General features: G+C 35.0%; 1 protein-coding gene across 5 annotated transcripts in view; it reads right to left on the bottom strand.

Annotated features, from left to right (window-relative positions):
* Positions 1–16,034, bottom strand: part of POSTN (periostin) — a 529,487-nt gene that overhangs the window by 21,564 nt on the left and 491,889 nt on the right. For 4 of the 5 annotated variants that reach the window (XM_016189742.2, XM_060194909.1, XM_007526529.2 and 1 more), the window contains exons 3-11: positions 13,462–13,526; positions 11,097–11,254; positions 7,965–8,129; positions 6,768–6,914; positions 6,085–6,226; positions 4,579–4,791; positions 3,890–4,024; positions 2,424–2,572; positions 707–843 (exon numbers count right to left, since the gene is read on the bottom strand). In XM_016189742.2, coding sequence (XP_016045228.1) covers positions 707–843; positions 2,424–2,572; positions 3,890–4,024; positions 4,579–4,791; positions 6,085–6,226; positions 6,768–6,914; positions 7,965–8,129; positions 11,097–11,254; positions 13,462–13,526 — 1,311 coding nt within the window. The remainder of the gene's footprint in view (positions 1–706; positions 844–2,423; positions 2,573–3,889; positions 4,025–4,578; positions 4,792–6,084; positions 6,227–6,767; positions 6,915–7,964; positions 8,130–11,096; positions 11,255–13,461; positions 13,527–16,034) is intronic. The other variant, XM_060194910.1, reaches the window with a different exon arrangement.

Genomic DNA, 16,034 nt, shown 5'->3' with positions numbered 1-16,034 from the left:
CATCAGGCTCAACCTGATGCTGTTGACTGGCTACGGAAGAAGGGCAAATGCTAGAAGAAGAAGAAGCAGTGAGATTGGGAAATTTAAATAGACAATATAACTTTCAAATTTCTTAAACTGTGTTTTACCCTGCAAAGCTCAATGAGGGTAGATCCACAGAATAGTTCATTTGGACAGTGTGCTTGTTTTGCTATTTGCACCACTCAGGTTCAAGCTTGGCCCGTATTGAACTGGAGGAAGCTTCAATAATGTGGGTGCTGTGATCTTTCTCTCTCTGTCTCTGCCATAATAGTAGTGTGCTTTGTGAATTTTAATATTTCACAAACTAGTTTTTAGCTAATCTAGGAAACCACCAACAACACAGTTCTGAAGCAACTTTCAAGGAGTATTTCCATCTATTGAGAGTTGTCAGTAGAGTCGTGACATATTTTTTTCTATTTTATTCTATGCAAATATGTGTCATGACTTTTCTGACAACCCGATATTTGATTCTTTTCCCTCATCAAATCACATTATGGTACATTGGAGAGCAAAATAAACAGTACTAACAGATTTCAACTTTGCAAACATTTGTATGGACTTCTTATTCTAAATACTGTCAAAAATACTGCATACTAAATGCTAACTGCCTTTGAAGTGCTGTGAAACAACAATATGCCAGTTACTCTCGTTTTTTTTGGGGGGAAGGCGAAGCTAATGAGCTTACCTAAAGCGCTTATCCTGTTTTAATTTTTCATGGAGGGATTTCTCTGCAGGTTTGATGATCTCACGGAATATATGAATGGCACCATTTCTCCCTTGTTTGCTTCCTCTCACCATGCATGAATTTTCAATGCAGACAGCCTAGCAAAGACAAGAAAGATAATGCTGTCCATTTGCTGACTTGAAATTTCCTCAGTGGAAGGAGCTGGATAATGAACTTGCTATATGGACTATTGTGAGATCTCACCTCTCAGAACTCATACTTTGTATTCAACTAAGTATTCTATTACTAGTCAAGCTCTCTTAGCTATCAAGCAGGTAGTTTAGTCAATAGCAAAAATTTTATAGTATTCTTTTTCTACACCTTCCATGATTCCTCCCCTGGTTCCAATGATTCTTCCAGTCCTACTTTAGAGAACATTAGCATTGTTGATCTATAAGATTATCTTTCAGCATTAATTTACCTGGCTTCGCAGTCTTTTATGATCTTCACAAATGTTTACTGCATTTTGGTGACTGCAATAACCTATTGATTACAAGTCAAATGACTGGCAATGACTGGAGTAAGGATCCCAGTTCGAGCCCTGGCTCCCCACCTGCAGGGGAGTTGCTTCACAGGCAGTGAAGCAGGTCTGCAGGTGTCTTTCTCTCCCTCTTTCTGTCTTCCCCTCCTCTCTCCATTTCTCTCTGTCCTATCCAACAACAACAACATCAATAACAACAACAACAATAATAGCTACAACAATAAAACAAGGGCAACAAAAAAGGAATAAATGAAAAAAAAATAATGACTAGGCTAATGGTTGGAGTAGTGTGCAGACACCTATCATGGGGAGATAAGAAACTGTGATCATACATCGACAGCTGTCCTATAAGCCATTATCTTCACAATAAAATGTTTTTTTTTTAAGTAAGCCATCACCTTATGTATTTTACTCTTTAAAAAAATTTTCCCCTTTTTGCTTATCATTGTTGTTGTTATTGCTGTTGTTGTTGTTGGATAGTACAGAGAGAAATTGAGAGAGAATGGGAAGACAGGAGGAGAGAAAGACACCTGCAGCCCTCTTTCACCGCCTGTGAAGGGAACTCCCTGCAGGTGGGGACCCGGGGGCTCGAACCAGGATCATGATGCTGGCCCATGCGCTTCCCACCATGGGCATTTAACCCAATGCACCACCACACGGTTCTCATATTTTACTCTTTATGAATATTATCTTGCAAATTGTAAAGTACATTCTAGCCTACTTAGAGGAATTTAGCTAATTTTCACAACCGAAATAATTAGTAGGCCTGGGGGATATCACAGTGTTTATTCAACAGACATTTGTGATTGAAGCTCAGGGTTCTAGGTCCAATTCCTAGTCTACCATAAATCAGAGTTGAACATTTCATTGTACGAAAAATACTAGATAAATTAAGGAAACTTATAAAAATAAGTGATTGACAATTTAGTGAATAGCACTATTTATAATTAAGCAAATATAAATAGTCTGATTCATTAATATATGATACTTTTTCAACACTTTCCTGACAGTCTTCACACAAGCCACTCCATTCCTTGATCTTCCTTGAAGATTTGCTATAAAAATACATTCATAACATTTTGGAAAACATTTGTTGCAGTAACATTCTTTGAAAAGTGCATGCCATATGAAATAGAGAGAGGCTTTCTGTGAAAGACAGGCCACTGTGGACATTTTATCTTATTCAGATCTACTTACTGTGCGGTAGACGAACACTCTTAGTTGTTTGCCTCCAATTGTTTCAAGGATTTGTCCATTGTAAAGCTCATTGAGGCCAACTTTTACTTTCAGTATGTGATTCTGCAGAATTAGCTTCAGAAGGCGCTGGTCCATACTCAGAGTATCATCTACAAATAAGTTCATTAAGAGAGAACATTACTTTACTTGGAAAGCATTAAAGTTTCTTCTGGTAAGAAAAGTAATGAAAATGGATAACTCCTAATATACTGATATTCTGGGTCCTACACATGTATGAGTCATCTAAATGCTCAAAGCTAGGAAGTCTGTGCACTGAACATCAAATGATTAAAACTGTCTTTGATAGTGGAGAAGTAATTGAAGTACACAATATCTTAAGTGTGGGATAATGTCAATAAGCACAGACATCAATATTATTTATAAGTAGGCAAATATTACTAGTCATTTGACTATTCATTAATAGATTTATTATAATTTAATACTTGGAAAAATGTAAAATATTATATTTATGTTTTGATTATTATTTTTTGCCTAACAGTTTAAAAATGTTTCTATGAAGTAAGTTTTCTGGAAACTTATAAGCACTAAGATATGTATTAGTTCATATCACACTGTGAATATGTATAGGAACTACATTTTATTTATGATTTTTAAATTATTAGAAACATAATGCCGGGAGTCGGGCGGTAGCACAGTAGGTTAAGCACATGTAGCACAAAATGCAAGGACCAGCATAAGGATCCCTATTCAAGCCCCTGGCTCCCCACCTGCAGGGGAGTGGCTTTACAGGCAGTGAAGCAGGTCTGCAAGTGCCTATCTTTTTCTCCTCCTCTCTGTCTTCCCCTCCTCTCTCAGTTTCTCTCTGTCCTATCTAACAATGACAACATCATCAACAACAACAATAATAACTACAACAACAAAAACACAGCAAGGGCAAAAAAAGGGAAAATAAATAAATAAATAATAATTAAAAAAGAAACATAATGCCTATTTCTTTCTTACCAGAGCACTGCTCATCTCTGGCTTATGGTGGTATAGGGTACTGAACCTGGGACTTTGAAGCCTCAGACATGAGTCTCTGCATAACCATTAAGGTGTCCACCCCAACCCCTCTGTTTGTTCTTTATGTTATTGTTTTGTGTTTAAATAAATGAATCAAATTTAACTTTCTTGAGGTCTATTCTTCATCCAGTATGTGTTCTGGAGATATTAATAAATTCATAAAGCATCTCAATACCCCTTCTCAAAACTTTTTACTCTCTCTGTGTTATCATCTATTATAATGATGTGTTTGGAAATTAAGGATATTTTAGTAGAAACCACACAGTCCTAGCATACTGTTTGTGTAAACAGTGCAGAAACTAAAGAACACTTTGTAAGATGTTATTTCGTATTGCAAACCGTTATGATAAAGAATAAGATGTGGGGGGGGGGGAGAGGTGAGGGTTAGCACTGCCAGTTCATACCAGAAAATGCATTATTCACAGGTGCTAGCAGAGTATATTCTCCATCAGGCTTCAGAGCAGATGCCAGACCTAACTGGGCCACCAGGTCTGTGAAAGTGGTTTGCTGATTTCCAGCCAGCTCAATAACTTGTTTGGCTGTAAAATAAACCATTGCCATTTCAACAAAGTCATCCTTGTTATCACCATGAAACTGGCAAACCAGTTCTTGAAAATTTTCTAAAAGCTGTTTTATGCACTTATAAATCAGGAATCCTGTCCTTCCTCAGTAGGGGAATTCTAGTTTCCCATTTTGGAATGTTGATAACCACAGAGAATTTCAAAAGGAAATACCTTTCTGTCTTGTTATACTCGGTTTTCTTTAATGCTCAACTGCTCAGCATTCTCTATCCTTGTAAATGTCATTGCTCTTACATTTATCTAAAGTTGACACTTGGTTATATCTTCTGTTTTTAAGAAAAACCAGCACTGTGGGAACTTTTATAAATATAAGATGCTAGAAAATCAAAGGAAACCCAAGTTCCACATAGGGAGTGCTTGTGACTAAACGGGGGTGGGGGTCAGGCTTATGTAGTACTCAGCTCACCGTTTGTTTATTTTGTTCATTTTCTCAAGCCATTTCTTACACTGCACATTTACTTCTCATAATAGAAACATTATAGTAAGCAGAAGAATATGAAATTGTTGCTTACCAGAATCAGGAATTAGGACCTGATCAATCAAATGGATAACACCATTATTTGTAACAATATCTTTCTTGTTCACCATTTTGATTCCATTTACTGTTATACTGTCACCATCGCATCCTATCTCAATAGTGTTTCCTTCGAGGGTCTCAAAGACTGCTCCTCCCATAATTGCCTCAGAACACTGGAGAGTGTTTAAAATGTGGTATTTCATGAGAGCTGAAGGACAAAATAAAAAGTGCAAGATATAGGATAAGCCCAGTAATGTTTCACCATTAAATGTTATGTTTTACTGTAGAAGTAAATGTTCCTAAGGCATGCAAAAATCTAAGGATTGACCAATTATTTTTTTCTCAATAATTAAAAAAATTTAAATATGTTTTTCTTTATTACACAGAGACAGAGAGAAATTGAGAGGGAGGGAGATATAGGGAGAGAGAAAGAGGGACACCTGCAGCACTCGTGAAGCTTTCCCCCTGCAAGTGGGGACCGGGGCCTTGAATGTTTGTAATGTGCACTCAACCAGGTGCACCACCACTCAGGTCCACTAAAGATTTTCAATTTCTTTTTACTTTTAGGGAAGTTTTTTCATGATGTACACACACACACACACACACACACACACACACACACACACACCTCAGCTTAGTACAAAATAAGAAAAAAAAGTGTAACTAAATGAAGTTCTAGAAAATATTTTAGATCAAATTACAATTAATATAAAAAGCAATTTCTGATATAAAAACAAGAATTGCTTCTCTCAGAGACCTATTGTTTGTCAGTCATACTGGTCCCAAAACACCCAAGCAGATTTTGTATTAGTTTCTTATAGCATAATAGCTGTGCATACATTCTAAATAATCTAATACAGGAGACTGAAAAGATAAACAGTGAATAGATACAACAAAATTATTTACTAAAGTCATCTAGAATGTATTCAAAATAAAGATGTGTTGGTAAAGGACATATAAAGATGCCTCAACTGTATCATACCAATATCTGCATCCTCAAAATTTATTGATTTAATTGGTATAAGAAATCAGGCTGAGTAAGTGAAAATGCTAGTTACATACAGAAAAGGAGGAAACTGGAAAGAAGTGAACTTCAACATATAGATAAATAATGGCCTAAGAGCATCATGTACATACCTGAACTTATTGTGTATTTTAGCATAAATGTAAATCAAAATCATTATGTAGTGTGCATATGCTGCTAAGATTTGGTTAATAGTGTTCAACATTTGCAAATTCTTTCTAATCTATACTACTTGAAAGCAGTACAAGAATTGAGATATCTTCTTATTTAATCATAGTAATGAATTTTTAAATTAATCAGTTAATAATTTTGTTTCTCTTTAGAGGACCATAAAAGAAATTAAAGTATCCTCAAAATGCAAGTTTTCTTTTGTCTTTGTTTATCGAAGTTGTAATATTGGAATGACTTCATCTTTTTTCACTTCTTTTCCTTCTTGGAAATCTGAGAGGGTTCTTCTAATGGAATACATTTTAGTACCTTCAGAGGCTAGTTTGTCTCCCATGATTCTCTCTAGTACACCACGAGGAAGTTTCTCAAAGGCCTCATTGGTGGGAGCAAATAGTGTGAAGTGGCCATCTCTTCCAAGGCTCTCCAGTATATCAGATGTGATGGCAGCTGCCTGCAATACAAACACATTTTAAAAAAATTTTTCTTGTTTGTTTTTACAAGCGTCTACATTGCAAATTTTTAAAAAAGGAAATTACGTCATATTTTTATAAAGCTGACATGAGACATCTGGCTCTATAGAAATTATGAAAGTTTGCTGTGAGATTTTTAAAACATTACTTTTTTGACACTGTCAACTACATATTTTCCAACTTGCCTTAAACTGTAGGAATGGAATTTCTGTCAAAATTTGTATGACCATAGCAATATCCAGCAGTATATAATAACTTAGATGAACACATTCTAAGTGCACGAAATACACTGTCATCATGTAGCTAAAATACTCTTTTTTTAATCTATTGTGGCCACATAAATTTCATACTAGGAGAATATTTCTTCTCTCCAAAATAATTAATTATCTTTTCATTTCAAAGAATGTTGTTCATTTCTGCCAAATTTGTTTAATATAATTTTTGTTTGCTTTTGATTTTAACAGGGAAAGAGGAGGAATTTCAGTGACCTGAGACAATTTCCTGTTACTACTCATACTTAACCCTGAAAGAAGAGAGGTCATCTTCTGCTTCAATGAAGTCCTGAATTGAGGTACCAATCTGTGTAAGGACTCGGTCAATGACATGTACAACACCATTTGTTGCAATCTGGTTCCCATGGATGATTCGAGCACAGTTAACAGTGACCACCTATAATTAGTTGAGACAAATCAAAGTACACAATTCAGTGCTATCCTTTGACCACTGAAATTATAAACCCTTAGGTTTGCAAAATAGCTCCCATGGATAGTGCAATGCTTTGCCTTGTGCATTACCCAGGTCTGAGCCTGGTCCTAGCCACACTGAAAAAAAGATTCAATGCTGTGGTCTCTTTTGCTCTCTCTCCACCTCTATTTTTTTTTAAAAGACTTTATGCTCATTCCCTGTTTCTAATTTATACCCATATTTGTAAGATGAAGGAGCTGACATTATGAATATAAATACTGAGGTTGGAAACTCACATAATGCCATGTCTGAAAAGATAACAAGAGAAAATGGAATCAGTTGAGGACACAAGTTCAGTTACATTTAACATTTATGAAAATATAATGAAAATTAATTTTATTTAAAATATTGATTTTTCTCTTTTTAAAATGGAATTGTAAACTACTACTAATGTAAATCAATAAATTTCATAAAGAAGACCTCAAATTAGTGTTAAAATAAGTTCTAAAGGAAACAAATATTGCATTATATAATGTTTCATGTCAACAACTTCATAAATATTGCCTCACCACTACCCCTTTTGACCCTGTTAGCTTGACTGTTGGAAGAGCCCTATTACATTAGTTGGAAGTTTCCCACAAAGGTTTTTACCAAAAAAATGTGAGAACCAAGTCAGTATAGTAGATAAAGGCAAAGGAAAAACACATTCTATGATTATTCTTTGAGAACTGACCAGTTCTAATTTATTATCGACTCTAATATTTTTTCAAATACAGCCCAAAATATTGGCATATCTGTCATCTACTGTCAATAAACCGTCAATGGGATTTTTTTTTTTCCCTCACGGTCACTCTTTAGCACAAATCAGTCACGCAATTCAAAATTTATATGTCTTAGATGTGGGGGGGAAGTTAAAATATATTTATATCTTATTCGATTATTAATATTTTGTTATCCTGTGAATATTATATAAAATACATAGAACAATTCAGAATGATATTTTCCCCAAATATACTTTTTATAAATGAAACTTACCCCATTAGGATAATGGTTAATGAAAAGTCCCAAATTGTTATACATTGAAGGAATAATCATGCCGTTTTTTAAGTCCTTGGTTAGCATCCTCTTATTAATCATGTGACTGTGTAAAGCATTCAGTAATTCAACATTTACATTATTCTCCAAACCCCTACGAATATCCTAGAAAAATTGAAATAGTTTATTGTGGTAAGCTATACTTTTATGAACACACTATTTATACTCTCATTAATTTCTCATCAGAGTACCTCTATTATAGGATTGAATTGACATAAATAACTTAATGAGCTATTAGTTCAATTAATTAAGGAATTGCATAGGTTCAAGTACTCAGTTAAGATCTTTGGATCTTAATATGAGGCTTAGACATTTTTAGAGAAAAAACAGATTTTTAAATGAATATTTTGATGAAAAGATAGTTGTAATGTGAAGGTGACAATCATACTGTGAAGGTTTATGGAAATAAAAATTTTTAGGTATCTAAAATATTTTGAGTGGCAAGAAAATCAGAGAATCCTTAATATTTGTAGACAACATTCATAATAGACATATTTATATATGTCCCATAGCAAATCCAAGAATTCAGCTGTTCTGTAGCTTTTAATTTATCCAATAGTGCATATTACAGTGCATTGGTGTTATGTGAAATACACTGATAGCAAAGGTAAATTTCCAACTTTAAGATATATATGGTATATGATATATATAGTGTATGTATACCAGCTAGAAAATTAGTATAGGAAGATAAGGGACAGAAGAAGAAAAGTTTGCTTTTACATACATGTGAAATGAGGAATGTCAATAGTTTAAGATTTGGAGATAGGTCTTGAAGGGTACCCTAGCTTAGGAATGACATGGATTTTTATCCTCAATTCAGTTGCTGACACAGGGTAGATACTATAGAATAGAAGATGGCTAATCAACTTAGCATATATTGTTATATTGCTCATAGAAATGAAAACCACATTCCGGAGCACATGTGGGACAATAACATGGAAAAGATTAATGCCTAAGTATGAATGAAATGGATATAGAGCTACCGCAGAATTTGTGAAGTTGGAATATACTGATATACTGGGCTTGACGTTGATTAATCTAGTGATAATGCATCACAGAAATGAAGGGATCAGGAGAGTGAAGCATGAGATTTGGGTGACTAACAGCAATGTGTTAAAAAGGAGAGAGGCTAACGATGACTCATAGTTTTCAAACACTGAGACCGGTATTACTTATTTTGGGGTTAAATCAGCAGGAGAGCAATTGTTCGGCAAGAGAAAGAAAATGAAATGCGTTGTAGTTAATTTTATTTACTTAAAGATGCAGATGGTGTATCCAAGAGCAAGTACAAGAGAAAGATTTAAGTGACAGCTGAAGTCATCAGAAATATAGGCAGAAAAGAAGAAACACCAACTATTGGAGAGGCTGTGTGACGGAGTGGTGGTGGTTGTGGGGAGGACTCTCCTACATTGCTAGTGGGAATGTAAATTGGTCCAACCCCTATGGAAAACAGTTTGAAGATTCATCAGAACACTAGAAATGGACCTACCATATGACCCAGGAATCCCTCTCTTGGGGATTTACCCAGGAGAAATAAAAACACCTATCCTAAAAGACCTGTGCACACTTATATTCACAACAGCACCACTGCTTGTAAAAGCCCAAACTTGGAAGTACGCCAGATGATTAAATAGCGAAGGAAGCTGTGGTACATAGACACAATGGAGTACTATATGGTACATATACACAATGGAGTACTACGTAGCCGCTGAAACTTGGACTGGGTGTGGTGTATTGCACCAAAACAAAGGACTCTGGTGAAGGAGGGGAAGGGACCGGGTGAAGGAACACTGGGGTTCTGATGTGTCTCCTAGACATCAGGCAAGGGGAGAAGAGAGGCTGTGCTTATGTGTTAAAGACTATACTGGAAAACCATTTAGCCCCAATAAAAAATAAACGAATTTAAAAGAGAATAATTTCATTTAAAAAAAAAGAAAAGAGATACAGGGGCTGGGCAGTGGCTCACCAGTTAAGTGAACATATTACCAAGTGCAAGCACCAGGTTTGAGACCCCTGCTCCCCTCTTGCAGGGGGGTCCTATCACAAGCAGCTGAGCAGGTCTGCAGATCTCTATCGCTACCTTTCTCTCCCTCTCACTGTCTCTTGGTCCTCTCTCATTTTTTTTCTCTGTCCTATCTAAAACAAACAAAAAGAATCAGAAAGAAAAAAAAAAAAAAAAGAAGGAAAAGTAGCTAACCGAAGTGGTGGATTCAGAATGCCAAGCCAGTACTGAGCCCCAGTGATAACCCCGGTAGCAATAATAAAGAAGCAAACAAACACAGACAGCAAAGGCCAGTATCTGGAAGAGATATTAGTAATACCAATTCTTAAAACAAGGAAAAGAATGGTGATAGCTATAGACAAAAAAAGAAAAAAAAAAGACAGGGAAAAAAAGGTCTGTAATAAATGTAATTAAGCACACAGTTAACAACATGATAAATATAGGAACCTATGTAAGTGTGATTAAGTATTATTTGACTCTTGATAATTATAAATTCATCTTAATACCAACTTAGTAATAAGAATATGATTTCTAGCCACCATACAAGTTTGGAAATTGAATTATATAATTTAGTGTGTTGTGAATCAAGATGTACACAGAAGGTCTGAAAATCAAATTCTTTATAATGATTCATTTAAATATCCACACAGAAGTATAAAATATGCCCTATCAAAGCAGTCATATATATTTAGATGAAATGAAAACAGGTTATTATATATATGTATATCTTATATTTTAATTCTAGACTCACTTAGATTTCTATTAAATATATATTATCTACAGATAAATATATCAAAGCATATTATTTCATGACCCAAAAGGAAAACAAAAGAAGTAAAATGCTATTTAGCCCACTTTTAACTTGTCTTCTATTTATTAGGCTGTGAATCTGTTGGAGAGTTATTCCATTTATGGATGCATTAAGATACTTCTTTCTCCTTGCACTTAAACACACACCCTTAAATATCATCATGTACGGCATATAGAATGTATATTCATTTCCAGGTCAGTAAATTAATTAATACAGAAAAATAACAAGAACAATTATATTAATATAAATGGTGAATTACAGAATCCAGGTTGTCCCAAGCTTCATTACTCGGTGCGAAGTAAGTGAATGACCCCTTTCCTTCAATCTCTTCCCTTAGTTTTGAGACATCAGAGTAGTGCTGTGTTGTGGTGGTGCCCACAATGCCCAGAGTGCCATAAACATGGTCAATTGGCATAACTGAAAGAATAAAGCAATGAACAGAGACTCAAGATAATATTTCAAGGACATTATTTTGAATATTTAAACCCTGAGCTCAGTTCTTAATATATTTAACAGATGCTTTTAACAATAAAATTTATGAACCAGTAATTTATATAAAATAGTAAGATGAAGTTAAAGTGTAATATACCATATATCTTATATATTGGAGAAAATAACATATATATATATATATATATATATATATATATACATATATATCACCTAGGCTTAACATTTACTCTATTTATATGTCAAGCCTACAGTGACACTAATAATTTAATTATTGTTAACAGTAAAGCTATTTCTGATTATTTCACTGAAATTCTGAAAAGGATTCATTTCATTTCATGGAAATGAGAAGCATATTCTTCACTTCTCACTAGAAATATCAGAGGTGATGTTTTTCATAACATTTTAATGCTCACCAATTAAATAATACTGTCATGTATAGGGATATTATTTTTTTATACATTTGAATTTTTCAGTCAATTGGACCCAATGATTTTTATCACAATTTCAGAAAGAAAATAGATTAAAGTATCTAACCCTTTCAGAATATTTATTCTGCACTTTAGGGTAGATACATGAACATTACACACAGGGTTATTGCTGGGGATCAGTGCCTGCACCACGAATCCACTGCTCCTGGAGGCTATTTTTTCCTTTTTGTTGCCATTGTTGTGGTTATTATTATTGTTGTTGTTATTGATGTCGTTGCTGTTGGATAGGAAAGAGAGAAATCAAGAGAGGAGAGGAAGACAGAGAGGGGGAGAGAAAGACTGATACCTGCAGACCTGCTTCACCACTTGTAAATTGACCCCCCTGCAGGTGGGGAACCAGGGGCTCAAACAGGGATTCTTACGCTGGTCCTTGTGCTTCGTGCCATGTGCACTTAACCTGCTGTGCTACCTCCCGGCCCCACTAAATTATTTTTTACCCTATATTATTTGAAAATTAGTATGACTGGGACATTGTCATAATAAATGTGATATTCCATTTGTGTATGTACAGATGAAGTGAAAATTATTTAATTGAATTATAAAATCAGGATTTGAAAAAATGAAATTCCAAATGGATGGGAAAAATTAGCCAAAATCATCAGGTCCTAAGTAACAACAATATTCCATACAAGTAATAAATCTAAAACCAGATAGGAAATAGGAAAAACAAATCTTGGAGAAAAGCCTGATTTGATAGAATTTATGCCGTAAAAGCCTATAACTAACTTTAATATGTTGCAAATTTAATAGGAATTAAGGTGGCATGGCTACTGGTGACATTAATCCATGCCCAAGTGCCCCCCCCCCACATTCTTATTTCTTTAATTTCACAGACCTACATGAACCATAAACAACAGTGGTGGGGGGGAGTGTCCAGCGGTAGTGCAGTGGGTTAAGCACACATGCCATGAAGTGCAAGGACCAGCATAAGGATCCCGGTGACTGGTGTCCATGATGGTGAGAGCTCCAAACTGTCTGTCACATTAGAAAAAACTAGGGACATGGCTAATGGGCAAGTAATGGAAATGCATGTCCTAGTCACCAGGTTCCATTCTGACATTCTGAAGTGACAGAATGGCACTCTGGCCTCTCAGTCTCTTTCCTCTTTCCTGTGTGTGTACATGAAATAAACAAAATAACTCTTTTAAAAAATGGGATTGATTAGTATCCAGAGAGGAGACTTTGTTGAGGAAGAGAATGTACCTAAAGAAAGGGTGTGATGATTGATGTTAATATCTGAATGACTATTATTTCAAAGAGGAAATAGATGAATCATGTTTTGTCTAGTTGACAGTTAAAAAAAAGTAACATTCTAGTATGAGGACTGTTTTAAAAACAGAGCTGTTCAGTCAGAGAAAATGATACCTTGCCAACTCGTCAACTTCTTTTCTAGCAAGTTCAAAGAAAGAATATTCTTCAGAGTGATTTTTTTTATTAATGAAGTAATGTTGAATTAATTTAAATTTATGACTATGATTTTGTTGTGTGGTCCAAAATCTAGAGCATGAAAAGTATGTTTTAATACCTTACCAACTTGACAAATGTACAACTAACATAAATTGGGACATCTTGGTACATAGGCAGACATAAACATTTGGCTTGTCTACAAGTTGAGATATTTTAGTTCTTTCTTCACACAAGTCAAGTTCTTTAATTCAGCAATTGACTTTTTTTTTTTTTTACCTGCTGGGCAGCCTTTCATTCCTTCCATTCTCATATACCCAGGGCAACATTCATATAACACAGTCCTGTACATTGGAAGAAAATCATTATCAAAATAGGAAGTATTTTGGTGTAAGTGTAGTAAAACCTATAATTTATTGCCATGATATACTGAGAATATAGAATCAGTTTTTTTAATACCAAGATATTTTTGTCAGTGTTATTTCTCTCTCTCTTTATTAGGGGGGGATTAATGGTGTACAGTCGACAGTAAAACACAGTAGTTTGTACATGTGTAACATTTCTCAGCTTTTCACATAACAATTCAACCCCCTCTAGGTCCTCCTCTACCATCATATTCCAGGAGCTGAAAATTCCCCCCTACCCTATCCCAGAGTCTTATACAATATACCAGAGACTGACATCTTTATCCTGTTGTTTCTCTTTATAGGCCAGTGGAATGATAGAAAAGTTCTAGGGTCTTGAGCATAATAGAATTTGGTTTCCAATTCCCTTTCCTTCCTCCCCTCTCTCCATTCTTCCCTTTTTCTTTCCTTCTCTCTTATTTTTCAGAACGGGCAATACTGGAAATAAATACAAACTATTTAAGGAAAGCATGGTGGTGGTACAGCAGCAGCAGCAGCCAGGATTTGCATGCTGGAAGTCCTGCACTCAGTTCCCAGCACCACTTTCAGCCAGAGCTGAGCAATGCTTAGGCTTTAAAACAAAAAACCCAAATAAACAAAAGGGAAGAAAGAATAAAGAAGAGAAGCCATATGAGAGTCATGAGTAAATCCTGATATGACTCCCAAAACAATTTTATTTACATAGAATATATTTTGACTATTTGGATACCAACACATTAATGATTGATTAAGCATTAGTTTTAGCATATGTTGTAAACAGTTAACAGTGAGACATTTATTTAAATCCAGGTCTATTAAGACTTACTTAAAGTAAAATAGTGAATAGTAAGCTATTAGTATATCAAAAATCCATACTCATATAACCCAAAGATCAGCCTTAATGAAGAGAATGAACATATCAGATGGGATACAATTACAAATCAATCTCTACAATTTCAGCTGATAGTTGAACAATATGAGTCAATGAGTTGATATTTAAAAAAACAAAAGTATAACTTTTTCAGCAGAACATTTATGGTACACAAAACACACAGTTCCTTTGAGAATAAAGAAGAATTATTGCTATCCACATCTGACACTATTTAGCTAATTTTTGAGTGGCATCTAAAACCTCATAGATATGGTTACTAACATGTTACTGATACTGTTTAAAGAAAGTCTACAAAATATATTACTAGGCCAGTGTATGTTGTGAGAATCATCTTAAATTTAGAAATTTTCATTTTTCTCATTGAATCACCCCAATACTTTCCCCTAAACTTCCCACAGCAACTATCCAACCAGAATATAAACGTTTCTGTCAACTGATACAAAGTTCTCATGCATACAAAGTTCTCAGGATGTCTGGAAATTTTAGCAGCTGCAAGCAGATGGAAAAACAGGGATTCTTTCTGTCAGTATTATTATTTGGTTATCAGAAACTAAAACAGATTTATTACAGAGCACAGATATACATGTGTGAAATGAAGATATGGTAGAGGAGAGTAAATTAGCAAAAATCAACAGAGGAGACACTGTAATTAAAAAATCTTACTAGAGATTTTGGTAATAATAATAATAGGCTTCTGGCAGAGGGTTATGGTTATGGAAACAGACTTTCATGTCAGAGGCTCTAACGTCTCAGGTTCAATCCCCAAACCACCATAAGCCAGAGCTGAAGAGTGCTCTGGTAAAAAACATAAAAACAAACAAACAAAAAACAGGCTTCCAAGTGGTGTTTTTAAGGAAAAACAAGAATGTTTGGCATATGATATATTTTTTATTTGTTTTCCCTTTTGTTGCCCTTGTTTTTTTTATTGCTGTAGTTATTATTGTTATTGTTACTGATGTCGTCATTGTTAGATAGGACAGAGAGAAATGGAGAGAGGAGGGGTAAACATAGGGGGGGAGAGAAAGTTAGACACCTGCAGACCTGCTTCACAGCCTGTGAAGCAACTCCCCTGCAGGTGGGGAGATGGGGGCTCCAACTGGGATCCTTATGCCGTGCGCTTAACCCACTGCACTACCACCCTACTCCTGACATATGATATTTTACAAGCTTAGGAATCTTTAATATTTTTAGATGGTTAAAGTGATTATTGTACACTTCCTAACTTCTAGTAAGGATGATGATGATGATGATGATGATGTGTGTGTGTGTGTGTGTGTGTGTGTGTGTCACAGCACGGATGTTTTCTTATGTAGTTAGTATGCACTTGAAATATGACCCCATCACAATAAAGAATTAAATAAAGAGAGAAGAATCCAGAAGCTTGGAGCTCCTAACTGGTTGCCTGGTAGATTCCAAGTATGAAATCACTGTAACCATTGACTACTTACATTGTAATTGGGTGAATGACTCACAAGTCTGGCAGTTGTCTGAAAACTAAAAGGCATAACTTCTATGTCAAAAAAAAAAAAAAAACAGCCGTTGAAATTCTGTTGAACAAAGGAGTGGAAATGGATAGT

This window comes from Erinaceus europaeus, chromosome 7 (genome assembly GCF_950295315.1).
Source record: "Erinaceus europaeus chromosome 7, mEriEur2.1, whole genome shotgun sequence".
Lineage (NCBI taxonomy): Eukaryota > Metazoa > Chordata > Mammalia > Eulipotyphla > Erinaceidae > Erinaceus > Erinaceus europaeus.
The sequence above is the reverse complement of the archived record's forward strand: the minus strand, read 5'-3'. Positions and strand labels throughout refer to the sequence as shown.